Source organism: Caretta caretta, chromosome 23 (assembly GCF_965140235.1).
Source record: "Caretta caretta isolate rCarCar2 chromosome 23, rCarCar1.hap1, whole genome shotgun sequence".
NCBI classification, from domain to species: domain Eukaryota; kingdom Metazoa; phylum Chordata; order Testudines; family Cheloniidae; genus Caretta; species Caretta caretta.
In genome coordinates, this window is record NC_134228.1 from 10,812,001 (window position 1) to 10,837,002 (window position 25,002).

Consider the following 25,002-nt stretch of genomic DNA (forward strand, 5'->3'; position numbering starts at 1 on the left):
CAGCAGGATACCAAGGGAGGAAAAACAACTTTTGAAGTGGTAATGAGAGTGGCCCATTACAGACCGTTAACAAGGAGAGTGTAACAGTAGGGAGAAATTAGTACTGGGGAAATTAGGTTTAGGTTTTGTAATGACCCAACCACTCCCAGTCTTTATTCAGGCCTAACATGATGGTGTCCAGTTTGCAAATTAATTCCAGTTCTGCAGTTTCATATTGGGGTCTGTTTTTGAAGTTTTTTTGTTGAAGAATTTCCTGATGTCAGATGTGTGTCTATTTATTCTTTTGTGTAGAGACTGTCCAGTTTAGCCAACGTACATGGCAGAGGGGCATTGCATACCTGCTCCTGTATTTTCCACTCCATGTATCTGATGAAGTGGGTTCTAACCCACAAAAGCTTATGCCCGAATAAATTTGTTAGTCTCTAGGGTGCCACAAGGACTTTTTTTTTTTTTAGCAAATTGTTTCAGCAGAAGATTGGACTCTGGGATACTCACCCCCAGACCCAGATGGGAGTTGTAGATCAGTTGGCTACTACACTTCTGTTCCGAGGTGACTGAAGTTCTGGACACTTCACAACCACAGCGGTTTCAACAGAATATTGTGGACCAGTTTCAGCTGCTGCACAACTTGGGGGGGGGGGGGGGGGGGGAGAGTGTTTCAGAGGAGTGGGTTTAAAAATGGTATTTGGGTGCCTCAACTCCAGCCCCAGAGCACCCAACAATTACTAGTTCTTTGCAGCCAATCTGAGCACTTGACCAAGGTCCTCACTGCACAGCTGGGGAAACTGAGGTGGGGGCTACACTCAGCAGGTAAAGAACAGGCCCCACCATTCTATCCACTAGATCAACTGCCCCCCTCCCCCAGCTATGGTTGGGAGCTAGGGCCACAGTTGGGGCCAGGAGTAGAGCTGCAGCCATGGGTGGGACTGGGCGTAGAGCCACTGTTGGGGGCCCAAGGCCAGGGGCAGGACAAGAAGTGGGGCCACAGCCAGGGGCTGGGGCAGAGGAGGGCTGGATGGGGCTCCCTCCTCCCCACCCCATGTGGGCTGGCCCAGGCTCCTCCATGCTCCCCTAGGGGGCACACACCAACAGTTTGGGGGCCACTGCACTAGGTCACACTGCCTCACTGGGCACACCCGCAATACAAGTGTTCTGTTTGCGGTACAGCCCTTGGGGGAAAGGACAGGGGATGGTACCTTGTCAGCAGGGAACATGTACAAGCCATGGGCTGGCCCCGGGAAGGACGAGGCATCAGACAGAGCAGTACATAAAACAAGATTTATTCCGTTCTCAGAGAAACAAGTTTCCATCGCACAGGTCGCAAACAGTTATCGGGGACATGAAAGAAGCCATCTAAAATATACAAGCAAAGCCCAGCCTGGGATCCCGTTGGACGCTGGAGAGAGACAAAGAACCAGGCCAGAAAGCGGCTGCCCTGCGGGACAAGTAGAGGAGTCGGAATGGCCTCGCCTCGGGCATCAGTTACAAAACCACTGAACCGCAGCTTCCCCTGGCATGGGTGAGGGGAGGGAGCACACCGGCATTGCAAGCAGGGGGAGGGGAGAGAAGGGACACAGCTAGAGCGCCGACAGTGGCTTGGAATAGCTTTGAAGAGAAAGGCTTGTGCAGGGGATGTTGAGATGAACATGGAGCACGGGGGCAAACCCAGGGAGCTTCCCAGCAGGACAAACTGTTAGGAACCAATGTCGCCAGCCTTTTCCTCACTGAGCCACCTGCCCCCACAGAGCCCAGAGAGACCCCCTACAATTGCCCCAAGATCCCATGCGCATGGCAGCAGAGAGGAGCACCTCTGCCAAGGACCCCACAATCAGGGCAGGCGAGCCCAGGCGCTGGGCTAGGTCCCCAGCGCGGGCAGGAATGAGGGCCCAATGCCTAGCGCTCCACTAAACCCACCCACGACACCCTGGCCTGACCCTGCCTGCAGACAGCTCCCCCCACCCACCCTGGACTGAAAGAGGAAAGATGTGGGAGCCTCTGCACACGCCACCCACCTGCAGTCAAGGCAGAGGGCAGCGCCAGAACAGGAGGTGGGTGTGTGACCCTCAATGCAAACCGTGTGTGAAGACTTCATGGCAAAGAGGAACGGGCATGGGGAGCAGAGGGCTCCCCATCAACAAAACAATTTCAACTGGAGTGGGGGGGGCAGGACATCCCGCTGCCGCCATGCGACCAGGGGCAATGGGCGAGTCCCAGGCGCTTTTGGTCATTGCCTGTGGGACGCCGGGCGGCTGCTCTGGTCAATGCAGGCCAGCCCCTCACTCCTCCTCCCCAGCGCCTGCCGAGGCAGCAGGGGCCTCGCCCAGGGAGCCGGCAGGGGAGCTGCGGTGGGTGAAGCTGCTGCCGCTCTCGCTCCGCTGCTCATCCAGCGGGATGGGCTCCACCAGCGCAGAGGAGAACTTCCGGTCACCGAAGGAGGCGCTCCACTTGGCCTCAAAGAAGCGCTGCAGCCCGATGATGGACTGGACATCCTCCTTGTCCTGGTGGAGGGGAGCACAGAGAGGCTGGGGGTCAAGAACCACAGCTGGAGACACCCACCATCACCTCCAGATCTGGGATATGGCCTGTGGCCAGTCTCCCCCAGAACCAGGACACTCCTCTACTGTGACCCAGGAACCGGCTAGTGCTAACTAGCCGAGAGCAGAGTTTGACAGGATCCCCTGGGGCACAGGCACAACAATTCACCCGTGGGTGGGGTCTCTACCAAGAGGCAGTAGCCCCAGCAGCCTGCTGGCGCCCGGTCACAGTGAGATGTATGTATGGGGTTGTGTCTATGGTGGAAACTGTGCACTCAAGGTTTGGGGGTGAAGGTAGGTCACCAGAAGGGGGTGAACATGCTCCCCTCAGGTAGGAGAGGAGAGATGCTGCTTCTCTCCCGCCCACCAGCTGGCCGCATGCTTCGCTGCTGAGGCCCAGCTACCATCTGGGCTGAAAGCCAATGGAGACGGGGAAAGTTACAGGAAGAAATAAAACAGCAGGAAGGGAGGCCGTTTCGGCGTAAAGGTGAAGGATTGTGGTGCACCCTCACTCCCCACTTGCAGGGGGCGTGAACAGAAGATCACAGCCAAGCCAGGCTGTAATACACTCGAAGAACTTTGGAGGAGAGACTGGCTCTTATAAGAATGGACAGGAACTAGCTGAGTCCAGGCTCTACTAGGAAACACTGTTCTCAACATTTTCACCTGCTCTCATTTGAAGCCCTTCTCTCCATGATCCTGGCAGCCTTGTGGTGTGCGACAAACCGGAGGTTGATCTGCAGCTGGCTGGGGGCGCCAGTGGCAGATCTGAGAACCATGGGTATTCAGGGGGACACTGGCCTGAAGAGAGCTTGCAGGGCGAGGAGAGCTGGGGTGGCCTGTGAAGTTGGGGAGCTGAGCCACACTCAGGTACACACTAAGCACAGGTGGTAGCGAGGTGCCCAGCTCTGGCCACCCCCAGGGTGCGCCTCATACCCACCCTGCCCGATGCATTACGATCAGGGCATACCCATGCCTGCCCCCGGCCCAGCCTGAGAAGGGACATGCCTCTCCCCCCACTGCCAACGGGAAGGAGGGTCCCAGGTCACCCTTCACCTCTGTCAGCTTGTTGAACTGCTTGATCATCCGCCAGACATCCTGGGCAAACTCCTCAGAGGAGCTGTAGGGTGGGGAGAGCTTCTCCTGCAGCTTGGCTCGGATCAGGGTCAGGTCGATGGTGTCCTGACCCTCCTGGGGGAAAATGGCAGGGGTCAGGCCTGGCCCCACCAGCCAGAGGCCCCTGCCTTCCCTGAGCCCCACCCGTCTCCCATGGACCCTCTCCCCGCCAGCCTCCATGCCAGAAACCTTCTCCCCAGAATAGTCCCAGCACTCAAGTACTAGTGAGACTGCCTCATGCCTGGGGCTCTCCACAACCCATGCATCAAGGGAAGCTCCCCACCTTCAGCACCTCCCACATGCCTCATGAAGTGAGCATACCCTGAACACAGCATCAAGTGCCCCTCCAACCCCCAGTGAATCAAGCACAGCCCCCCACCCCCACCCTGACTCACCGTGGCGGTCGAAAGCCGGTGGAGAGGCCGACATGGCTCATGGCACAGCAGCTCCAGCAGGACACGCTCACACTTCTGCCAGGTCAAGGGGGACACAGCAGAGTTAGGAGCAGAGACCCCATGACCTCCCCTCCCACTCAGGGGCAGGCTAGATGTCCCCCAGCACCCCAACCCTGGCTGTGGCTCCATGGAATCACACAAGAGCAAGGCCTGGCCCAGCCATGTGACCCCACAGACAGCACAGGGCTGGCCAGCTCAGAGAGCAGAGGATGAGCGCTCTACCCATATGCCCACACCCTGCACGGTGCTCTGAGGCAGGGAGAGACACTCTCCCCAAACAAATCCCTGTCACTTGAACCCCAGCCCGACACACAAACCCTCTGCTCCAAGGGGGAGAGTTTACTGGGGCCCTCATCTTCCGAGCTGGAGAAGTTGGTGCTGTCCTCCTCACCAGGCGCCGGCAGTTCCTGGCACAGCAGGCACTTCCACTCCTGACTAGGGAACAAATGAGAGGAGTGAGCATTGCCCCCCACACTCCCAGCCAGACAGCAGGTGACTCCAGTTCCGAGAGGACATCTGCTCTCTCGGTACATCAATAGTAGAGCTGGGGACAGAACCCCGGAGTCCTGGCTCCCAGCCCCTCCCTTCCCCAACCACTAGACCTCACTCCCCTTCCAGGGCTGGGGAAGTGGATAGGTACCTGGGGATCTCCTGCAGCGCTGGGAGGTGGCAGTCCAAATGGTAGCACTGCTCACACTGGTTACACATCACAACAGAGCCCGCCTTCCGGCACACTCTGCAGTGGGCAGCATTGGCCGACTCCAGGGCCCCCTCCTGGCTCTGGCCTGGCGTCACATCCAGACTGGAGCCAATGCTGCCACTGGGGGAGATGAGGCGGGACACGGAGCCCTCGGCGGCCAGGACATCCTGGGGCAGGACAATGGGCTTGGTGTCTCTGGGCTCCTCTGCTGGATAGTCGATCGCTGCCTCCATCTGCTCCTCCTGGGGGAACAGCAGGGTTTAGCATTAGCTCCCAGCAGCCTGGCCACACACTCCCAGTGGGACAGGGACACCCCCAGGGCTGGTGTCCACATGGCCAGGAGCGCAGCACCACTCACCAGGACATTACCCCACCCTGGCCCCCAAAGCAGGCCGACCGGGTACCCCAAAGCAGCACCTACCTTGACTATGGTTCCGGGCAGGGTGGTGCTGGGGGGCTGGGCAGCAGCCTGCTGGGCCCCACGCTCAATGACGATCAGGTTGTAGTCCTCGTTACTGTTGCCGGGGAAGACCTTGAAGACAGGTGGCTGGCTGTCGGCCGTCAGGTCCAGGTCCAGCCGCTCCAGGCTCACCCGCGGCACCTTGCGCATGACGTTGCCGTCCGAAGGCCTGGGCCTGCAATGCAGCACAGTGGGCTCAAGGTATGACCACTGCCCCACACCTGGGTGAAGGGGGTCACAGCAACAGGGGATCCACAGGAGGAAGGACAGACAGCATGCAGCAGGCTGACAAATACAGCCCCACTCCCCCAACCATGACAAGGACCCCACTCCTTCCCCAGACACCAGGGCAAGGACTCAGCTGACTTACCTCTTCATTCCCGATACGTGGGCCTCAGTGCTGTCTGTTGAGGAGAGAAAAGCCAGACATGAGTCAGGCAGCCTCTCCCCCTAGCCTGGTGCCCCCCCATCTCTCTGGAGGGGGGGGGGATGCCCATATCCAGCCATGCTGCCAAGGGAAATCCCAAAGGATCCAGAAGAGGCAGCCTGTTTCTAGCCCTGGCATGGGTGGAAAGGCAGCCTTCCAGCAGCATGCCACCTGCCTGAGTCTGCAGACAATGATGGCTGGTGGGTTTCTCCAATGCTCAGCCCTGATGAGCGTCACTTTAACCGCATCCCTGTGGAGGGTGTGGGCCACTGGAAGGGCAACAGGACTGGCAGCTGCCCGTGGGGGAGCTACTCCCACATGGTGCCATGCCACACCCTCTGACGAGCCCCCAGCACCTTGCTCTAGGGCCAGCCAGGAGATCCAAGGGCAGGGTGATACTCTGCTCCCCCCGTCTCCCCCCCAAGCACTCCCTGGCCCTGGGCTTCCCAGAGCCTCTTACCCAGGTCTCCAATGCCTTCCTCCTGGGTGTCCATGGGCTGCAAAGGAATGAAAAGGGGGACACGTCAAGGGGAACTCAACCAGACACCCCCCCCACCCTGGGAGACCCCCAATCCCCCCCATTCCCAGCTGCCGGCCCGCCTCTACCCAAGAGGCGCTTAATGCCAACTGACAAGGGGGTGCAGAGGGGTGGTGAGAGTCTGGTGCATGCATCTGAGGTCTCAAATGAAAACTGGTGTCAGCACTGGTGCTCAATATCTCAGTGAACAAATGCACAAGTACTATGAATGCCTGCTGAAAATATATTCCTGAAGTCTGCACAGAGATATCAGTCTGCAGAAGAAAGTGACGAATAGGTTGTCTCAGTCAAGTAGCATATCTAGCTGTTTAAATGTAAATTAAGTATTGTGTATTTCACAACAGTCTGGACTGGATGCAAGTGAAGGCTTGTGAGAATTCCAAAGAGAAACTAAACAGGAAGCAAGCAGCTGCCAGGGTTTCCCCTGTCTACAGGCGTACATCAAAAATTTGTGATCTCTGGGAGGCAGAGAAGACACTTCCCCAAGAGGCGGGTAGCTACAACAGCAGAAGCCCTCCCATAGCACCCTGTCGATATGGAGGGGTTAGTTTGGTATAACTACATTACTCAGTTGTGTGTATTTTTCACACCCCAGTAACGTAGTTATACGGATACAGATCTGTAGTGTAGACCTGGCCTACATGCCATGATGTTAAGCAAAGGGCTGGCCCTGAGAGCTGCATCCTACAAGCTGGTGGATGGTACTAGCAGGCCTGGTGATTTGATGAGTGTTCAGTGGATAAAGGGCTGAACATGCCCAGTGTCTGGGAGTTGGTGTGAGCCCATTGCTATCTGGACAGCGGTAGGTTGCCAAAGGCTAGTGGTTACAGGGGTATGTGATCTATAGCAAGCACAGACAAAACTCTCACTCTTGACAAGTAGTGCCAAGGGGCCACACAACCCTGGGTACTGGCATATACCCATCCTCAGCACCCCACAGGGAGTGGACAAGTGACAGGAATCTCCTGGGTCTGGTATCTATACACTATCTTGCCAGGGTCATGTCAGGTTAATACTGGGAGCCTGTCTCCCCTGCTCAACTTGTCGTATGCAGTGCTGCTATAGCAGTGTTGGTGTCCAAGGATATCAGAAACTCAAGCTGGGTGAGGTCGTATCTTTGATTGGACAAACTTGTTAGAGAGACAGACCAGCTTACAAGCAGCGTTGTTTACTGGACAAGAGATTACCACTCATCTTGTCTCATTTTAAATGAGATAGGTATATGCACATGTGAAGAGTTGTCTATAGACTGAAATTACTCCCTGCGGGAAATTCTGCACATCTGAGGACGCACAGAATTAATGTGTGTCGCATAATTTTGTGATTTTCCCACCTTAAAATTTTTTCCCTAAGTGCTGCAGTTCCACCTTTTGCCCATCAGAGGCCGATGTGGCGCCAGACCAGCCAGTGCATTCATGCCAGCTGTACTAGCACTACAGTGGCCTCTGGTGAGCAAAAGGCAGAACTGCAGCCCTGAGGCAAAAAATTTTATGCGGGAAAATACAAAATCCTATGCCCAGCACCGCAGAGTTCCCCAGCAGTAAAAGTTCATCCCAGCACCCTGCCCATGAAGCCAGTTTAGGACAGAGTGGGGAACACAGGGCTGCTTGGGGGTGTCAGACTGGGGTTCAGAATGGCTAGTGGGGGGGGACAGACGGGAGCATGGTCTCAGGAGTTAGTGGGGAGACAGCGTTGAGCCTGGGGACGAGGGCTGCAGAGACCCATGGGGAAGAGGGGTACGGGGACAGGGGCAGACGTGCCTGACAATGGGAGAGACTTGGGTCAACCAGGGACTGCCTGGGAGGGGTCTCCCAACACCCTAACAATCCCCCTTCTTCCCACAAGAAAAACCTCCCACCCACCCCCCAACACCTTCCAGGTTCACTCCTAGGCTCCTTCCCTCTCTCTCAGCTCCTGTTATCCCTGACCCCCCCAAGCCCTTACACTGCTTCTGACAGGTGCAGGAAGAGGTTACTCACCTTGTGCAGTAATTGAGGTTCAAGATGGCTGTCCCTGTGGGTGCTCCACTTAGGTGTTTGTGCGCCCCTGGACTTCTAGTCTGAGATTTGTAGCAGCAGTGTCCCGGTAGGCCGTGTACACGCAGCAGCCATCTCACACAGCTCAGAACAGCTACCCAGCACGCACAACCATCCGCCCCCCAGTTCCTTCTCTACCCGAGAGGATTGAAGAGAAACTCAAACGCACAGGGAAGGAGAAAGGTAGTGGAGCACCCACAGGAACAGTAGTCTTGAAGAACCTCAGTTACTGCACAAGGCGAGTAACCTTTTCTTCTTCGAGGAGTGTCCCTGTGAGACTTCCACTTTAGGTGACGTAGAGCGGTGCCCCTCTTTGGAGGGGAGGGGCTTCAGAGTTACTGAATGTTGAAGGGAGTATCAGCAGCTGAATGTTGCTCTAAAGCGTAACGTTTGGTAAATGTTCTGGGACTGATGCCCAGGTAGCTGCTTTACAAATGTCAATGACAGGTATGTCTTTGAGAAAAGCTATTGATGTGGATATAGCTCTGGTAGAGAGAGTGTGCGTGAAGTCCGGAAGGAGGTTCCAGATAGTGTTTTTGATAGGATAATCTGATAGTGTCAGAAATCCAAGAGTCGCTGTCTGGAAATGGTTTGGCCTTGGGAACGTTCTGTTGTGGATATAAATTGGGATGATTTTCTGAATGTCTGTTCTTCCTATATAAAACGCAAGCGCTCTACGAACATCCAGCATGTGAAGGAACACTTCCCTGTTGTCAGCGTGCAGCTTTGGGAAGAATACAGGTAAGTAGATGGGTTGGTTGAGACGAAACAAGGTGGCAACCTTGGATATAAATTATAGATGTGGACCTAAGATTACCTTGTCTGTGAGGAATATGGTATGGGTGGGTTTACCATTAGGGCACCCAGCTCTCCCACCCTCCTTGCCAACGTGATTGCCACTAGTAAGACGACCTTCATGGGTAAGTGTAACAGTGAACAATTAGCTAGTGGCTCGAAGGGTTTGCCCATGAGAGTATGGAAAACACAGTTGAGGTCCCACATGGAGGGACGGGAGAAATCTTAGTGTGGGCTAAGTATTCTGTATGCCTTTGAGAAAGCGTTTAGTTAGAGGGTGGGCAAAGAGAGTGAGTTCATCTATTTTAAGAAAAGGAGTACTTGTGGCACCTTAGAGACTAACCAATTTGAGCATGAGCTTTCGTGAGCTACAGCTCACTTCACGAAAGCTCATGCTCAAATAAATTGGTTAGTCTCTAAGGTGCCACAAGTACTCCTTTTCTTTTTGCGAATACAGACTAACATGGCTGTTACTCTGAAACCTGTCTATTTTAAGAGTGGTAAGTGGTAATGGCAAATAAGTGCACTCTGAGGCCTTGTCTACACTTACCGGAGGATTGATGCTGCGGCAATCGATGCACTGGTGGTCGATTTAGCGGGTCTAGTGAAGACCCAGTAAATTGACCGGCAATCACTCTCCAGTATTCCACCGGATCAAGAAGAGTAAGAGGAGTCGACAGGAGAGCGTCTCCCGTCGATGTTGCGTAGTGTGGACCCCTCAGTAAGTAGATCTAAGCTACGTCGATTTAAGTTATGCTATTCACGCAACTCAAAATTGCGTAGTTTAGATAGATTTTTCCTTTTAGTTGAGACAAGGCCTGAGTGAGCTAATGGAAAGCATCAGCATGTATTCGATATTGTGGGTAGTAGTGCTGATTGTGGGGAAACTTGTTTTTCCATATTGTGCAGGGACATACGTTTCCACTTGTGCCCGTATGTTTTCCGTGTAGAGAGTCATCAGCTGTTCAGTAAGATAGCCTGTATTTCCTTGGTTTGTCATCCATGAATTAGCCACAACTTGAGATGGAGAATCTGAATATTGGGGTGGCAGAGGCATCCCATGTCCTGGGTCAGCAGGTGAGGCACAAGGGGGAAGGGTCAATGACAGTCTTGTGGCCATCTGATTCCGGTATGGGAATCACGTTTGTGGCACCAGTTGGTGCAGTTAGGACTAGTCTGGATTTGTCCTTTATCTTGAGAAGTATGTGGCTCAATAGCAGAATTGGGGGGGGAAGGCATACATCAAGGGGGCTTCCCACTTCATGATGAAGGCATCCCCCAGGGAACTGTGTCCAAGTCCTGCCCGGGAGCAGTATTGTGGCCACTTGGCATTGTAATATGTTGTAAGGTGGTCTATTGAGGGGAAAACCCCATAGGAGGAATACAGTTTTCAGGATTCCTGGGGCCAGTTCCCATTTGTGTATTCGCGAGAAGTGTCTGCTTAGGTTGTCTGCTGTGACATTCTGGCTTCTCGGTAAGTAGGCTGCAATGAGATCTATGTTGTTGGAGATGCACCATTCCCAAAGGTGAAATGCTTCTGCGCCGAGCGGGTAAGACTGGGCCCTGCCTTGGCGATTTATGTAGAACACAGTGGCCAAGTTGTCCATGAGGATCTGGACTGTCTTGTTGTGCATCAGTGGCAGCAAGCATTTCAAGACACCTTGAGTTCCAATAAATGTATGTGGACGGTGGATTCCGCAAGGGATCACCGGCCTTGGATAGTATTCTTGGACAAGAGTGCTCCCCCATCCCACAAGGGAGGCATCCGTGGTGATCATTACCAATGGGGTGTGTCATTGGAACAGAACATCTATACAAATGTTTGTTTTGTCCACCACGTGAGTGAGTCTTTTACCTCACTGGGCATGGTCAGTCTGTGTATGGAGTGCTTGTGGGGGAGTTTAGACAGTAAGAAGCCAGGTTTGTAGACCTCATACGAAGCCTGGCATGCTTCATAACAAACGTGGTGGCCCAGCACGTGCCCTAGGAGTTGTAGGCACATTCTGGAGGATGTTTGTGGGCTGTTTTTTACCATTGTCATGAGGTTCGTTAGGGCAACAAAGCATTGTTGAGGGAGTCAGGCTGATGTCGTGGTGCAGTCTAGGTGAGTGCCTATAAAGTCCAACTGTTCGGTTCGAATTCGGGTAGATTTCTGAATGTTTATTTGTAATCCTAAATTTACAAACAGGGTTGTTGTGATGTGAAGGACATTGACTGCAGCTTGGTACGTGGAAGCTTTTAGGAGGCAGTCTCAGTAGGGAAATATCACACCATCTGCAAAGACACGCTGCAATGACAGCGAGGACCTTGGAGAATACCCATGGGCCTGTGGATAATCTGAATGGGAGCACTCTGTACTGGTAGTGGAGGTTCTCAAGCGTGAACTGGAGGAAAATTCTTTGCACCAGATGAATAGCGAGGTGAAAATAGGCATCTTGTAGGTCAAAGGCCGACAGCCAATCTGCTTTCTCCAATACTGGAATTATGGTTGCTAGGGTTATCTTGAAGCACTGTGTTCTGATAAATTGTTTAGCTTGCACAAATCCAAGATGGGCCTCCATCCACCGGTTTTCTTCTGGGTGAGAAAGTGTGAATATAACCTGCTCCCCCGGTGCTTGGCAAGTACAGGTTCTACAGCACCTAGCTGCAGGAGGTAGTTTACTTCCTGCTTTAACAGGTGCTCGTGAGATGGGTCCCTGAAGGGGGTGGGTAGGTGGGATAGAGGTAAAAGGGATAGAATAGTCCTTGCATGTAATTTCCAGAACCCAATTGTCTGATGTAATGGTTGCCCAGAAGGGTAGAAGGGTGTTGGGTGGTCCCCAAATGGGCAGGAGACTATGAGGGACTTTGGCAGTGGAGTATGTGGGGCTCTCATGCAGTTGACCAATACGTCAAGATGCTTGTCTGGGTGTGGATGGTTGAGACATCGCTGACTGCTCTGGGGCTTGTCAGCATCTCGTCTGACGTTTGTGGTGCTGGTCATAATGTCTCTGAGGTTGGGCATACGGGGCAGTGCAGAAGCATTGGGTATAACATCTGCCCTGTTTCTTTTTGTTCACAGGGGCATATATTCCTAGGGTTTTCAATGTGGCACAGGAAACCTTGAGAGTGTAAGGATGCATCTGTGCCTTCTGTGAAGAGTTTTTGACCTCTGAAAGGTTAAGTCCTCTACTGCCACCTGAACTTCCTTGGGGAAGCCTGAAAGGTGGAGCCAGGACACCCTCTGCATGACTATGGAGGTGGCGATGGAGCGGGCCACCATGTCAGCTGAGTCCAGGGAAGCCTGTAAGGCCATTCTGGCAATGAGGGAGACTTCTGTTAGGTTAGCTTTATACTGTTCTTTATCTGTTGGAAGATGTTCAATAAAAATTGTCATTTGTGCAAAAATGTTGTGTGTACATGGCCAGCAATGCAGAATGGTTTGGCTCTGTGAAACTGGAGGGTCGCCGAGGAACAGGCCTTTCTGCCAAAGAGGTCTAGACACTTCCAATCTTTATCATAAGGGGTGGTCCTAGCCAGATGTTGCTCTCCCCTTTGATTAACTGCCTCTATCACCAATCAATTAGGGGTGGAGGAAGCAGGGGTGAACAAAAACTTGGCTCCCTTAGCTGGGACATAGTACTTCTTGTCTGATCTTTTACAAGAAGGTGGAGCTGTAGCTGATGTCTGCCAGACCATTTTTGCCAAGGTCCATGATGGCAGCATTGATGGGTAGTGCAATCTTGGCAGTAGGAGCAGTACGGAGAATATCTGCCAGCTTATGCTGTGCCTGCCAAGGAAATGTTGAGGGAGTCAGCCACTCATTTAAATAATTCCTGGAAGGATTTAATGTCATCGCCTGATGTGGGAGGAAGCAGCAGTACTGTTGCGTCGAGAGACGAAGAGGAGATGTGGGTGGGTAGGATGGTGCCACACTGTGGTGGCTCTTCAATTGCTTCTGCTTCCTCCTCAAGAGCTGGGGGGGGGTTAACGCCAGTACCAAAGAGAGGCGCTCCTGGGGTGGACGTGATGTGAAGAGGTCTGCCTGACTAACAAACGTCTCCAGCACGGGCAAGCTTGGTGTTGACGGAGGAAGCAGGCTTTGATTAGAAATCATTGTGATTGCAGCCAGTGCCGTAGACCTGCTGAAATGTATTGGTGCAGCAGGTGGTGCCATCGTGCTGCTCTGGGGCTCTTGGTGCTGCTGGTACCAGGGCAGATTTGGGAGGTCGGAGATGGCCTTTTCTGAGGCGATTCTCGCTGAGGCAATGAGTGAAACCACTTTTTTGTGGCTTTCTGCGGGACTGGGTCCTTAGCAGCTGTTTTGAAAGAGGATCCCATGTCTGATGCCACCGCAGGTGAGTGCTGGCAGGGAGGGGTCCTGTGTTCAGGATCAGAAGCAGGTCGAAGGGATTTCTCCAGCATCGTAAGTTTTAATTGGAGATCCCTAGCTTTTCTAGTTCTCACTGTCAGCTCTCTGCAGTGGTGGCACTTCTGTACAATGTGTCTCTCTCCCAGACAACGGACACACTGCGAGTGACCATCTGAGACAGGTAATGACAATCGACAGGTCAGACAGCATTTAAAACCGGGAGAACCAGCCAGGTCAGAGAAGCTGTTCACAAAGAAGGAATAGTCCTCTACAAATTTCTGACTAGAAGCAAAGGGGTGCACAAACACCTAAAGTGGAGCACCCACAGGGACACTGCTCAAAGCTCTGTATTGTAATTTAAATGAATTACACATAAAATTCTGTATTAATATGCCTGGTAAGGAATCTTTTTGTCAAAAAAGATTTCCCGAATGTTTGTCTGTATTACAGACATACTTGCTCAGATATTTTGAAATAAATTACCAAAATAATTGTAACTGGTATGATTATACTGTGTTATTTTGACAAATAAAATATGCAGAATTTTGCAGACTTTTCAAAGATTGTGTGCATAATCTTAAATTTTTTGGTGCACATTTTCCCCACAAGTAAAATTATGGTCTTAAGGTCTAAGTTAATAAGCTGAAAATGTCTCTCTTCATCTGCCTACACATAAGTTAACTGTTCCACACTTCACAATGAATGCTTATTTACCATCTGAGCAAAATGTTAGAGTGACTGCAAACCTGGGGAGAGATTTTAGACAGGAAAATACAAGCAGCTGGGGTTACCCTGTTTGCAAGGGAGGACAATGGATTTTTGTACCAAAAGACTCACTTTGCATTCTTCACCTAGGAAGTACGCAAGCCCACTGCCAGCTTCTGGGAAAACAAAGATCACAGCACCAAGCTGTTAAATACTGGGAGAAGAACTTGGGTGAGAGACCCTCCTCTCTAATAAACTTCATCTTGTTAGTTAAGTTTAGGCCCCAGAATGTGTTGTGACTTAACTTCATATGTAACCCTTCATTTCCCACAGTTCTCTAGCATTTGAATCACTTGTGTTAAACGAACTGGTACTTGCTTTCTCTAAAGCACAAATTTAGTTGCTGTGTGTTAAGCAGAGCTGCCTTCGAAGGTGGAACCAATAAGTTGTGGTGTACTGTGCCTTTGGGAATAGAGGATCCAGGAATTCTGTGAGTGTTCAATGGACCGGGGGCAGAACACCAAAGGGGAACCCTCTGGGTATGTCTGTCTACACAGACAGGAAAAACCCATAGCTGGCCAGAGCCAGCAGACTTGGGCTCTCAGGGCTGTTTCTTGCAGTGTAGACGTGCAGGCTTGGACTGGAGCCTGAGCTTTGGGACCCTCCCAATCCACAAGGTTCTAGAACCTAGGCTCCAGCCCAAACCTGAAAGTCTACACAGCAATGAAACAGCCCTGCAGCCCAAGCTGACTGGCATGGGCCAGTTATGGGGTTTACTGTCTAGACACCCTCCAAGTACCTTGGGGGGTTGGAATGTGCTTAGCACAAGCCTGCAGAGTGACAAAGCCAGCGTAGGCACCAAGCCCTGGCACACCCCTTGCCGTGCTGGTCTGGCTTCTCCTGGCCCTGCTCACCTGCACAGTAGAGGATGCTGGGGCGCTACCCTCACTGATGAAACAGTCTGCCTGGCTGTTGGGAGAGACCATCGGCTGCAGCAGGGCTCCTGGGGCCAGCTGTCCCTTGCTGACGACAGTGGACTGCACCGAGACTTGTTGCACGCCCTACAGGGAGAGGGAGAAGTGCCTGTTACCCCCATGGGAAGGGCGGAGCCTGGTGCATGGGCCACCCCACTGCCGCTACCATCGGAGAGAGGCTCCCCCACCATCTGCCAGGTAGCCGCCGGAGCATGGCACCCACCTGAGTCCCATTGACCTGAGGCAGGAGTACCAGCTGGCCCATGACTTGCTGCTGGCCGTTCATCTGTAGGAGACCACGGGGCTGCACCAACTGGAGCTGCATGGGCTGTACGTAGGTGCTGCCGGCACCACTCTTAACCACGGGGGCCGTGAGGATCCGGGTGGGCTGCACTGGCGGCTGCAGAGGCGGAGGCTGGCTCTGGGAGACAGCAGCCTCGGGCCGGTTCGGGACCATGGGAGGGACATTCATAAGAGGAGCCAGTACCTGGGGAGTGCCGGAGACCTGTTTCACCCCTCCTCCTGCCGCCGCCGGGCCGGTGGCGTTGGCACGCTGGATCTGCGCGTTGGGGGCTGCGGCCTGCAGGGTGCCGCTCCGCTCTGAAACAATTGTTCCTGGAGAGAGGATGGGCATGTTAGGGTGCATTTAAACAGAAGCACCTGATAAGGGAACAGGGAACCCAGGCCTGAGTTAGGTCCATCCCTGGGTTTCCACAGCTCTTTGCATACCCAGTCCCAGCCCCCAGCCACACACGTCTAAGCTACAACAAGCAGGGTGTGTCCCATGACAGCTCCTGGAAATACAAAGATGGCACAAGGAGCCACTGAGGCAGGCTGGCCATTTGGGATCTGCTCCCATGGCACAGTGGGGTGCCCTGTGCACTGGCTTAATGCCCACATCCCACTACAGCACTCCCCACCCTTGGCTGGTCCTGCTTGGGGTGGGGTGGGGTGGGGGGGGGCAGATTTCAGGTAGATCCCAATGCTCAGAAAACAGCTGCAGGACTGGACCCTGCAGTCTGGCTACAAGGAGCCCGACTCCCCTCCACACAGGATCCACTCAGCTGTGCCCAACAAGGCAGGAGTCATTTGGCTGGCAAAGCGAGGGCAGTACCTGGGTGTTGGCTGAACCTGGATGTCAGGCTACCCAGGTGCAGTGACACCTCCCTGACATCTGCAGTCAGCCAGCCACTTTTCCCTGGCTCTGACATTATGGGACAGGAAGGCTCATGTCACTAGGCTTGTGACCTGTGTACAGAGTGGTCCCCTACTGTCCTGCCACAAGCCACTCACTGGTCAAGACCCAGCCCCTGGGGAGGAGGGACAGCCAGAACACTGGGCTCCCAGCACAGACAGCATATGACTCTTATGCCCTGTGCAGCGCCGGGGAGGAATACAGAGGCCAACATTGTCTGGGATCTCTGCAATCCCCTTCCCTCCACGACACATACCCGCATCTTCTCAAAGCCAGTGACTCTCCCAGACACCCCCAGCCCCACAGCTCACCGAAGGTCTCCGCACTCTTGGTCCAGGCGTTAAGATCCCACTGGAACTTCATGTCCCCCTGGGGCTCCACGGGGTCTACGATCATCTTGAGGGCACGATGCAGCTGGAAGTAGATCTTTTGGGGGGGGAGGAGAAGGAGAGGAACAGACAGTCACACTCAAGGTAACGATGCTGCTGAAACCCAGGAACCTGGATCCACTCATCCTGTCCTCTCCTCCCATGTAATCCTGGTGTGGCCAGGAAACCCAGACACCTCAAAGCGATTGGACTCTGGATCTCCATGCAGTAGAACCCACCCTCGCAAGCTTCTGGGGGGTGGGAGTGGTGGCACAATGCTGGTCCCAGGCTCCCACTCATAGTCACAGGTTGGTGCACCAATGAGACAATGCTATGGAAACAGGGAAGCTTCAATGGTGTTTGTTTTGTGAATGTTGTGTGTATGTTTACAAACTGGCCAGCGATTGTGTTCTGGGTGAATGGGTCAGATAGGAAAGTTTCCTCCTGTAGGAGTCAAAAAAGAGTAATTAATGCCACTCCCACCCCTGCCAACACCGCAAGTAACAGCTCTGCTTGGTCTGACCTGGCTCAGAACTGCATCAACTATCAGCTCTGTGCTGGGGAGAGGATGGGTTACTCACTTAATCCAAGCACTGACAGAAGACTGACAGGCTAGGGTGCATTTAAACAGAAGCACCCAAAACAGCCACCCCCGCAGCTGGGAGCTCCAGGGCCACTGCCCCAGCAGCTGAAACAGAAAATGTCAGGTTTCTGTAAGTCCCAGTTTCCATGCCTTCCATGACCTCTGTGACACAATCTTAGCCTTAGTCATGAGCTTCAGAGGGCTCTTAAACAATGTAAATCCCCCTCCCGCAGTTATGCAAATACCCAGTCTTCTGAACAAAAGAGGGGCCAGATCAAGGGTCCATCTAGCCCAGTATCCTGCCTTCGGCCAGCGATCAATGCCAGGTGCTTCAGAATGAACAGAACAGGCAATTAATGAGTGATCATCTACTATCATCCAGTCCCAGTTTCCAGCAATCGGAGACTAGGGGCACCCAGTGCATGGGGTTGTGTCCCTGACCATCTTGGCTGATAGTCATTGATGGACCTATTCTACATGAACTTGTAATCATAGGGCTGGAAGGGGCAAGAGGTCATCTAGTCCAGTCCCCTGCACTCATGGCAGGATTAAATATTATCTATCCTAGACCACCCCTGACATGGGTTTGTCTAACCTGCTCTTAAAAATCCCCAATGATGGAGATTCCACAACCTCCCTAGGCAATTTATTCCAGTGCTTAATCACCCTGACAACTTATCTAGCTATGCCCTGAGAAAAGTCTACTGATTGTCTGCTCAGAGAATCTCAGCAGAAGTGGTTATGAACTTGTAGCCCCAGAAAAACCCCTTTGCTGGGGTTCGAGGGACTAATCATAGAATCATAGAATATAAGGGTTGGAAGGGACCCCAGAAGGTCATCTAGTCCAACCCCCTGCTCAAAGCAGGACCAAATTACCAGCAAGAACCCTTCCCAGATCTCTACTAAGCTTAATCAGCACACCTGCAGGTTTTTGTATTACTTTCACATGTTTTCTATAATGCCTTCACCTTAGAAATAACTGCTTCCTCAGAGCTGAGTGCTAACTAAACAGGGACAACCACACGGAGGATAAAAGTGCAGGCGCTGGCCTGTTTAGGGCATTTGACTTGCCAGGGGGATTTACAGTGTAGGCTGGCTGTGCAGCCTAGCAATATCCCGGGCAGGAGGAGAGACATGGGTCTTCACCCAAGAGTAGACAGCTGCGGAGCCTGGAGTGAGTGTCCCTGCTGGACCACGGAGGAGGAATGCAGGCGCAGTGACCCTGAGCTGTGACATGTTGCCCGACACCTGCAAGAGCCTCATCCCTTTCAGAAAGCCAAGTGGAGAGAAGATCTCCACCAGAACCGAGCCTGGAGAGCACCCTGCAGCAAGTATAGCTGAGCCAGAGATCAGGGTCTGTGATCTGGCACTAGATGGGCCCCCTTGTGCTGCACCCCCTACCCATCTAGTCACTCACCAGTTTCTTGGAAAGCAGCAGGGCAGTGTTGTTGTCACTCTCCAGGGCCCAGGAGGCGAAACGCAGGATGTGCTCCTGATGGCGCTGCAACTTGGTCATGGCCCAGTGCTGGCGCTCCAGCTTCTCCTGCTGCCCCTCGGTCACTTTCTGCAACACAGCCAGGTGCCGGCACCCCATCAGCAACTGCACAGAGACCTGCCCTTCCCCCCGCCCCATGCTGCCACATGCCCCGGGCTGCAGTGCAGACTGTGTGGACAAGTAGGAACTGCCTAATATTTTAACGAATGATATGCACGGCTGTGAACTGAGTAGGGATTGGTGCCAATGCAGGACAGATTCCTGCTTGGAAACTTCTCAGCTGGATGCGCATGGCACAGCTCATGGGATGGGCCAGAGGGCAAGAGTCAGACACCTTGGGGGCTGGCACAAGGGAAGCATTCCTCCAAAGGACTGTTTAAGAGCGGAGATGGAGCCACAATAGGGGAAGCCAAGGGGGACAGCTCCCTTACTCCCTAGGAGTAGGGAGACAGCAGGTTTCAGTGCTAAGATCCACATGTGCTCAGAGGAACTCCTTGCACACCTGTTTTCAAGGCTCCTGCCAGGGCAGCAGGAGGACGAGTCAGTGGTTTGCTCCACAGGTGGGTTGGGAGGGCCCCCCCACAATATGCACTCACCTGTGCGTCATTGACCAGCACCTTGCCCCGCTTGTTGAGCTCCTTCATGATTTGCAGGATGGCCATCTTCACGTCCACCTGCACCCGCTTCTGCACATCTGTCACCTGCCGGATCCTGCGTAGCCAGCCAGAGCCACATGCTGAGTATACTAAACACCCACTGCCCTCCCCAGGGCTTTCTGCATCTCAGCCAGCCAAGGCGCGAGGATGGGAGAGGTTCTGCAATAGCACAGCTCCCCTGTCCCATCCCTTGGGCTGGTTAGACACAGATGTGATCCCGTGCAACTGTTGCTAAGGCAGGAGTGCTTCTGACATGGGCCTTGGCCCAAGCCCAAACTTCTGCCAACCCCAGCTGCTTCCTCCTCAGCTAACAGCAGCCCTGGAGGCCTCTGTCTTGACCGTGCCTGCCAGTTTGGACCCCCTCTTTGGCTCATGGGGAATGCAGAAAGCCAACAGGAGTCTGTTTGGCTAAGCAGGCATGGACACTGGTGGCAAAGATACTCTGGTCTTAGGCACATGCGTACCCACAGTGGAACACATAGGGACCAGCACTCAAAGAAAAGATCTCAATGCCGTCCTGCTCCCCCGTCAAAAGAAAGGGCTTCCCTGTGCATCTTTGGGGGTGAGGGAAATCCCTCCTTGGGGCTCAGCAGCATGGACAGGGACCCCCCATGGTTGGGATGCTCAGCAGGGCTACATACGAGGTGCGCACTTCCTTGGTGGATTTCTGCAGGTTGGCGTGCTTGTCCCCCAGGCGCTTCACCAGCGCAGCCAGCATCTTGCGCTGATTCCTGACAGCATCCTCCAAGAACTGGTATCTGTGGAGATGGAAGTGGAGAGGGACACTCAGAGCTGGCCAGGCAGAGAACAGGTGCAGGAGCTGCCAGCAGATCGAGGGACGTGATCATTCCCCTCTATTTGACATTGGTGAGGCCTCATCTGGAGTACTGTGTGCAGTTTTGGGCCCCACACTACAAGAAGGATATGGAGAAATTGGAGAGAGTCCAGCGAAGGGCAACAAAAATGATTAGGGGTCTGGAACACATGACTTATGAGGAGAGGCTGAGGGAACTGGGATTGTTTCGTCTACGGAAGAGAAAAATGAGGGGGGATTTGATAGCTGCTTTTAACTACCTGAAAGGTGGATCCAAAGAGGATGGATCTAGACTATTCTCAGTGATAGCAGATGACAGGACAAGGAGTAATGGTGTCAAGTTGCAGTGGGGGATGATTTAGTTGGGATTGGTCCTGCTCTGGGCAGGGGGTTGGACTAGATGGCCTCCAGAGGTCCCTTCCAACTCTGTTATTCTATGATTCTATGACCCATGAACCCCTCAATGCCAGCTGGCAAAGGGGTTGCAATGATCTCCTGGTTCTGGTGTTCACATTTTGGCTCACCTAAGTACATCATGGAAAGTCTCAAATGAAAGCCAGGGCCACACTGGTTATTAATGTTGTTGTGAAACGTACACACACAATATATATTCTTATTCTGTATCACAGCAGCAAAACAGGTTTCCTGTTTTCCCCCAGAAAAGGGACCTTAATTGACTGCCTCTTGACCAACAAGTAAATTAAGCACTGTAAGCTAAAAACACAGGCAAGCTTACATTGAATCATAGAATATCAGGGTTGGAAGGGACCTCAGGAGGTCATCTAGTCCAACCCCCTTGCTCAAGGCAGGGCCAATCCCCAACTAAATAGGCAGTCAACAGGGAAGAATACAGAGCAAGGGAAGGGAACCTCATCTTGAGATACACATCAAAAGGTTTGCTGGACTACATTTGGGGAACAGAAGACAACCCTGGTTGCGGGAAGACAAGATGGGGGAAGCGAGCGAGCACTGTGTTCACTTCCATGAAAACGGACGCCCAGCCCACCTCGGTCGGAATGGACATCTGGGGTGAGATGAACTTTAGACAGGAAGTTAGCAGTCTCTAGAAAGCGTGTTTGTATTTTGCTGGGTGTGTAACCTTGTGTGTTCGTTTCTTCACTATCTCCCGACTCAGATAATAAATTTGTTTTCACTAGAAACATCTCAGGGGTGCAGAACTATGTAAGGCACTGATCCTGAGTTGAATCACATAAGCTGGGGTACCCCTTATTGCATTAAGTGCAAGCGTGTACAGCCCAGAGGAGATTGCTTAGGTGGCTGACAGGCTAGTGGTAACAGAGATGAGGCAGGAGTGTAAAATTACTCAGTTCTGGCTACTCTGAGAACCATCACAGGGGCCCAGGTGAGAACAGGTCAAGGAACACCAGGACCAAACCTACCCACAGCACAAAGTGCTGGTCTAGCTGCCTCAACTCCACCAGCAGCCTGGAGACATGGCAAAGGCCAGCAGTGCCTAGCGGAGAGGTCTGGCACAGCCGACCCAGCCATGCCATCCAGGAGAAAAGATGCACAGGCTAGCAGAGAGGTCTGCTACAGCCGTCCCATCTGGAAGAAAGTACGGCACAGACTGGCAGTGGGTGGCCACATCTCCAGCCCAGTGGGGGAGAGAGCGAGCCTGGCCCAGGCTAGCCACACCATTAGGAACCCAGGCAGAAGTAGGGGCAGCACAACTCTGCTCCAGAACGGACAGGGAAGCTCACAGCAGAGTACAGCCAGTGGGTGTGCATGCTTACTGGTGATCCTTGTGGGCATTGAGCTGGCAGTCCCGACAGGTCAGAGTGTCACAGGTATCACAGAACAGCACCAGGGGCTCATGCTTGTGCACGGAGCAGTAGACTGTGCGCTCACCCTCTTTTGACTTCGAAGGGCCTAGAACAGAATGTGAGCATTACCCTTCTCCTCCAGCCAGAGCCCCAGGGGCACCCCAACCACAGCAGCCAGCCACCAGCCTAGAGTGGCCTGCAGGTCGGGAGTGAGGGACACTGGCAGACCGGGACAGTGCCGGGGGGAGGGGGGAGGAGGAGGATAGACAGACAGGGCTGGGACTGAAGGATAATGGTAGAGCTCTGTATTGGGGTGGATCCAGAAGGGCTGTAGGTCTGGGTTATGGGGCACTGGCAAAGCTGAAGGGGAAGCCTGCTCAGCTGTCATGTGCAACATGCCCGACTACCGCCTGCATGTCCAGATCTGTTTCCCAGATCCCCTCTTCAAGGCTTCCAGTGCTGGCCATGGGCAGCAGAGCCCATGCTGCCAGAAAGTGGGCATTGCATGGAGCCTCAGACCGAAGTCCTCTCCCTCACCAGTTGGGACCTAGCTTTCTGCCTCTGGAGCCTTGTCTACACGAAAAAGTTGCATTCTGCCCAAAGGGAAGAATTCAAACTGATTCAGTTAAGCAGTACAACCCCAGATGGATGCTCTCATTCCATTTGAAGAGTGGACGGTATCACCCAGAAGAGGTTAAGTTGAACAGAACATAGACAGCACAAACAGGGGTTTGCACTGATTTAGCCAAATTGGTTTAAACCGGCTCTCTTGTGTAGATACCCAAGTGAAGCACTCTGGGTGGGCAAGGAGAAGTGGTTACACTCCATGACCCCAGCCCCCACCCTACCCCTCTTCAAGGGGCAGGTGGTACCAGGCTAGTTCAGCATTCCCCTGCTAGGAGTGGGGCAGGGTGGTGGGGCACTGACCTGTGGATCTGACCGTGTGGTCTTTGGTGTACTTCACCCTCTGGTGGGCTTCCACACACGTCTCGCACAGTGGCTCTGAGCACTCCACACAGTAGCTGGTAGCAGGGGCGTTGTCATCACAGCTGGTGCAGCACTGGGGGACAGGAGAAAGGGTGAGCACCAAGGTACACACCAGCCCCACAACCATCTCAGCCTACTGCCTCAAATTACACCAAGACCTTGTAGAGACAAGCCTAGGCACAGGGCAAGGACAGACACCAGGGCTCGTTTCCAAGGGTGTCCAGCGTCCCTGGCTCCCAGTGCAGTTATGGGCACCCGTGGTATTGCACGGAGCAGATGACCCTGGGAGCACAACACTGAGGTCCTCCAACTCAGACTGAACAGAAGGAGATGGGCTGCAGATGTGCAATAGTCTTAAGGCAGAGAATAAGTTATAGTACAGGCTAGCTCCAAACCTGTCTACACTACATCATTTACAGAGGTGCAGCTGCACCAATGCCACGGTAGTGCTTCTGGTGAAGACACTTTAAGCTCACAGAGCTCTCCCGCATCTGCAAGAGGCTGAGATAGCACGGTCTACACTGGCCCTTAGGTTGGTATAACTTATTTCACTCGGGGATGTGGACATTTGTAGTGTAGACCGCCTAAGAGGGTGACAAGGACTTCATTCAAGCAGACAGGCCTTGTAATGAGAGAATTGAACGTGACCTAACTGCAGCCATTGTGTGTGTCCTGCCACCGTTAGTTGAAAGCAAATACACTAGATAGGACTTTGAGAGGCAAGGCCAAACAGCTGCATGTTTGCAGTTTTGCTCAACAGAATGGGAGGATGGAACAGAGTTAATGGACTATGAGAATGGAAGGGGGTGTGTGAATAGCCAACCTCGGTTCTGAGGACACAAGTTTTATTATGACTAACAATGCTTTGCTGATAAGGGATAATGAGCAATTTACTGAAGCTAGGAGAATTGGTGACCCAATAGGAGTCACTGAGTTATGTGCTTTGTTTAAGTTAGCAGCTATAAAAGATTTAGTAAAAACACTTTGGAGTAGTTTGAGGGAGCTTTTATTTGAGCAGCAACTACTATCTTCTCCCCAGCAGCTGGGCTAGGGTTGCCAACCCTTCAGGATTGTTCTGGAGTCTCCAAGAATTAAAGAGGTCAGGAATATGTCCAACCAAAACTGGCAATCCTAAAGCTGGATGGAAGGAGGGACCCCAGAACCCCAGCTATTGATCACTCAAAACCATCTCAGACTTTGGGTAAACTACTTGGGTGTGCTCTAAAAACTATTGCTATGGCATGTGTGCACCTGAGACTCAAAAAGGGAGCTTTGGATGAAAGCAGTCGTTTGTCCCCATTGATTTAATCCTGACATCGCCTGGAGAAAACCAATTAAGTTACCACAGTTTTGAGTTCTGAAATCCCTGGGTAATGGCCTGACAACTGCTCCAGAAAACACCTAGGCTATTTACTTTCAAGTTCTGGTTTCCACCACCTGAGGAGCTGGCCAAGCTGAACAAACAGCCTTCGGCTGGATAAAAAGACAGGCCCTCAATGACGGGGCAGACAGGCCCTCAGACGGCAGAGGTCAGGGTAAGACAGGCCTCACCTGAGCTTTTATTTGAGACAGACATGTACCTAATGGCTAGTCTACACTGGCAGCACTTTAAGGTGCCTTGTGTGGTCACGGTGCAGCTCTCTAACACCACCACTTCAACAAGGAGCGTAGCTCCCAGCACTGGTGCCCTGTCTACACTGGTGCTTTACAGTGCTGAAACTTACTGCACTCAGGGGGGTGTTTTTTCACACCCCTGAATGAGAAAGTCTCAGCGCTGTAAATTGCCAATGTAGACAGTCTGCTGCAGTTTCCACGGTACACATCTGATGAAGTGAGCTGTAGCTCACGAAAGCTCATGCTCAAATAAATTGGTTAGTCTCTAAGGTGCCACAAGTACTCCTTTTCTTTTTGCAAATACAGACTAACACGGCTGTTCCTCTGAAACCAGCCTTAAAACAGCGTCTCTTATGCTTTGCTGTGTTCCCACTGCTGCACTTCGTTTTAAAGCGGCCGTTTTCTTTGGGTCACT

The 25,002-nt window shown here is 52.9% G+C and overlaps 1 protein-coding gene across 2 annotated transcripts in view; it reads right to left on the reverse strand.

The window, feature by feature from the left end:
* Positions 1-1,264: 1,264 nt before the first annotated feature.
* TRIM28 (tripartite motif containing 28) overlaps positions 1,265-25,002 on the reverse strand; it is a 54,212-nt gene continuing 30,474 nt past the window's right edge. Inside the window, exons 3-18 of one of the 2 annotated variants that reach the window (XM_048832547.2) lie at positions 22,914-23,046; positions 21,957-22,092; positions 20,030-20,146; positions 19,329-19,443; positions 18,655-18,801; positions 16,598-16,712; positions 15,315-15,706; positions 15,032-15,178; positions 6,153-6,189; positions 5,636-5,669; positions 5,227-5,440; positions 4,746-5,047; positions 4,423-4,540; positions 4,046-4,120; positions 3,591-3,725; positions 1,265-2,498 (exon numbers count right to left, since the gene is read on the reverse strand). In XM_048832547.2, the coding sequence (XP_048688504.1) occupies positions 2,277-2,498; positions 3,591-3,725; positions 4,046-4,120; positions 4,423-4,540; positions 4,746-5,047; positions 5,227-5,440; positions 5,636-5,669; positions 6,153-6,189; positions 15,032-15,178; positions 15,315-15,706; positions 16,598-16,712; positions 18,655-18,801; positions 19,329-19,443; positions 20,030-20,146; positions 21,957-22,092; positions 22,914-23,046 (2,439 nt within the window). In that variant the 3' untranslated portion in view covers positions 1,265-2,276. The remainder of the gene's footprint in view (positions 2,499-3,590; positions 3,726-4,045; positions 4,121-4,422; positions 4,541-4,745; positions 5,048-5,226; positions 5,441-5,635; positions 5,670-6,152; positions 6,190-15,031; positions 15,179-15,314; positions 15,707-16,597; positions 16,713-18,654; positions 18,802-19,328; positions 19,444-20,029; positions 20,147-21,956; positions 22,093-22,913; positions 23,047-25,002) is intronic. The other variant, XM_048832548.2, reaches the window with a different exon arrangement.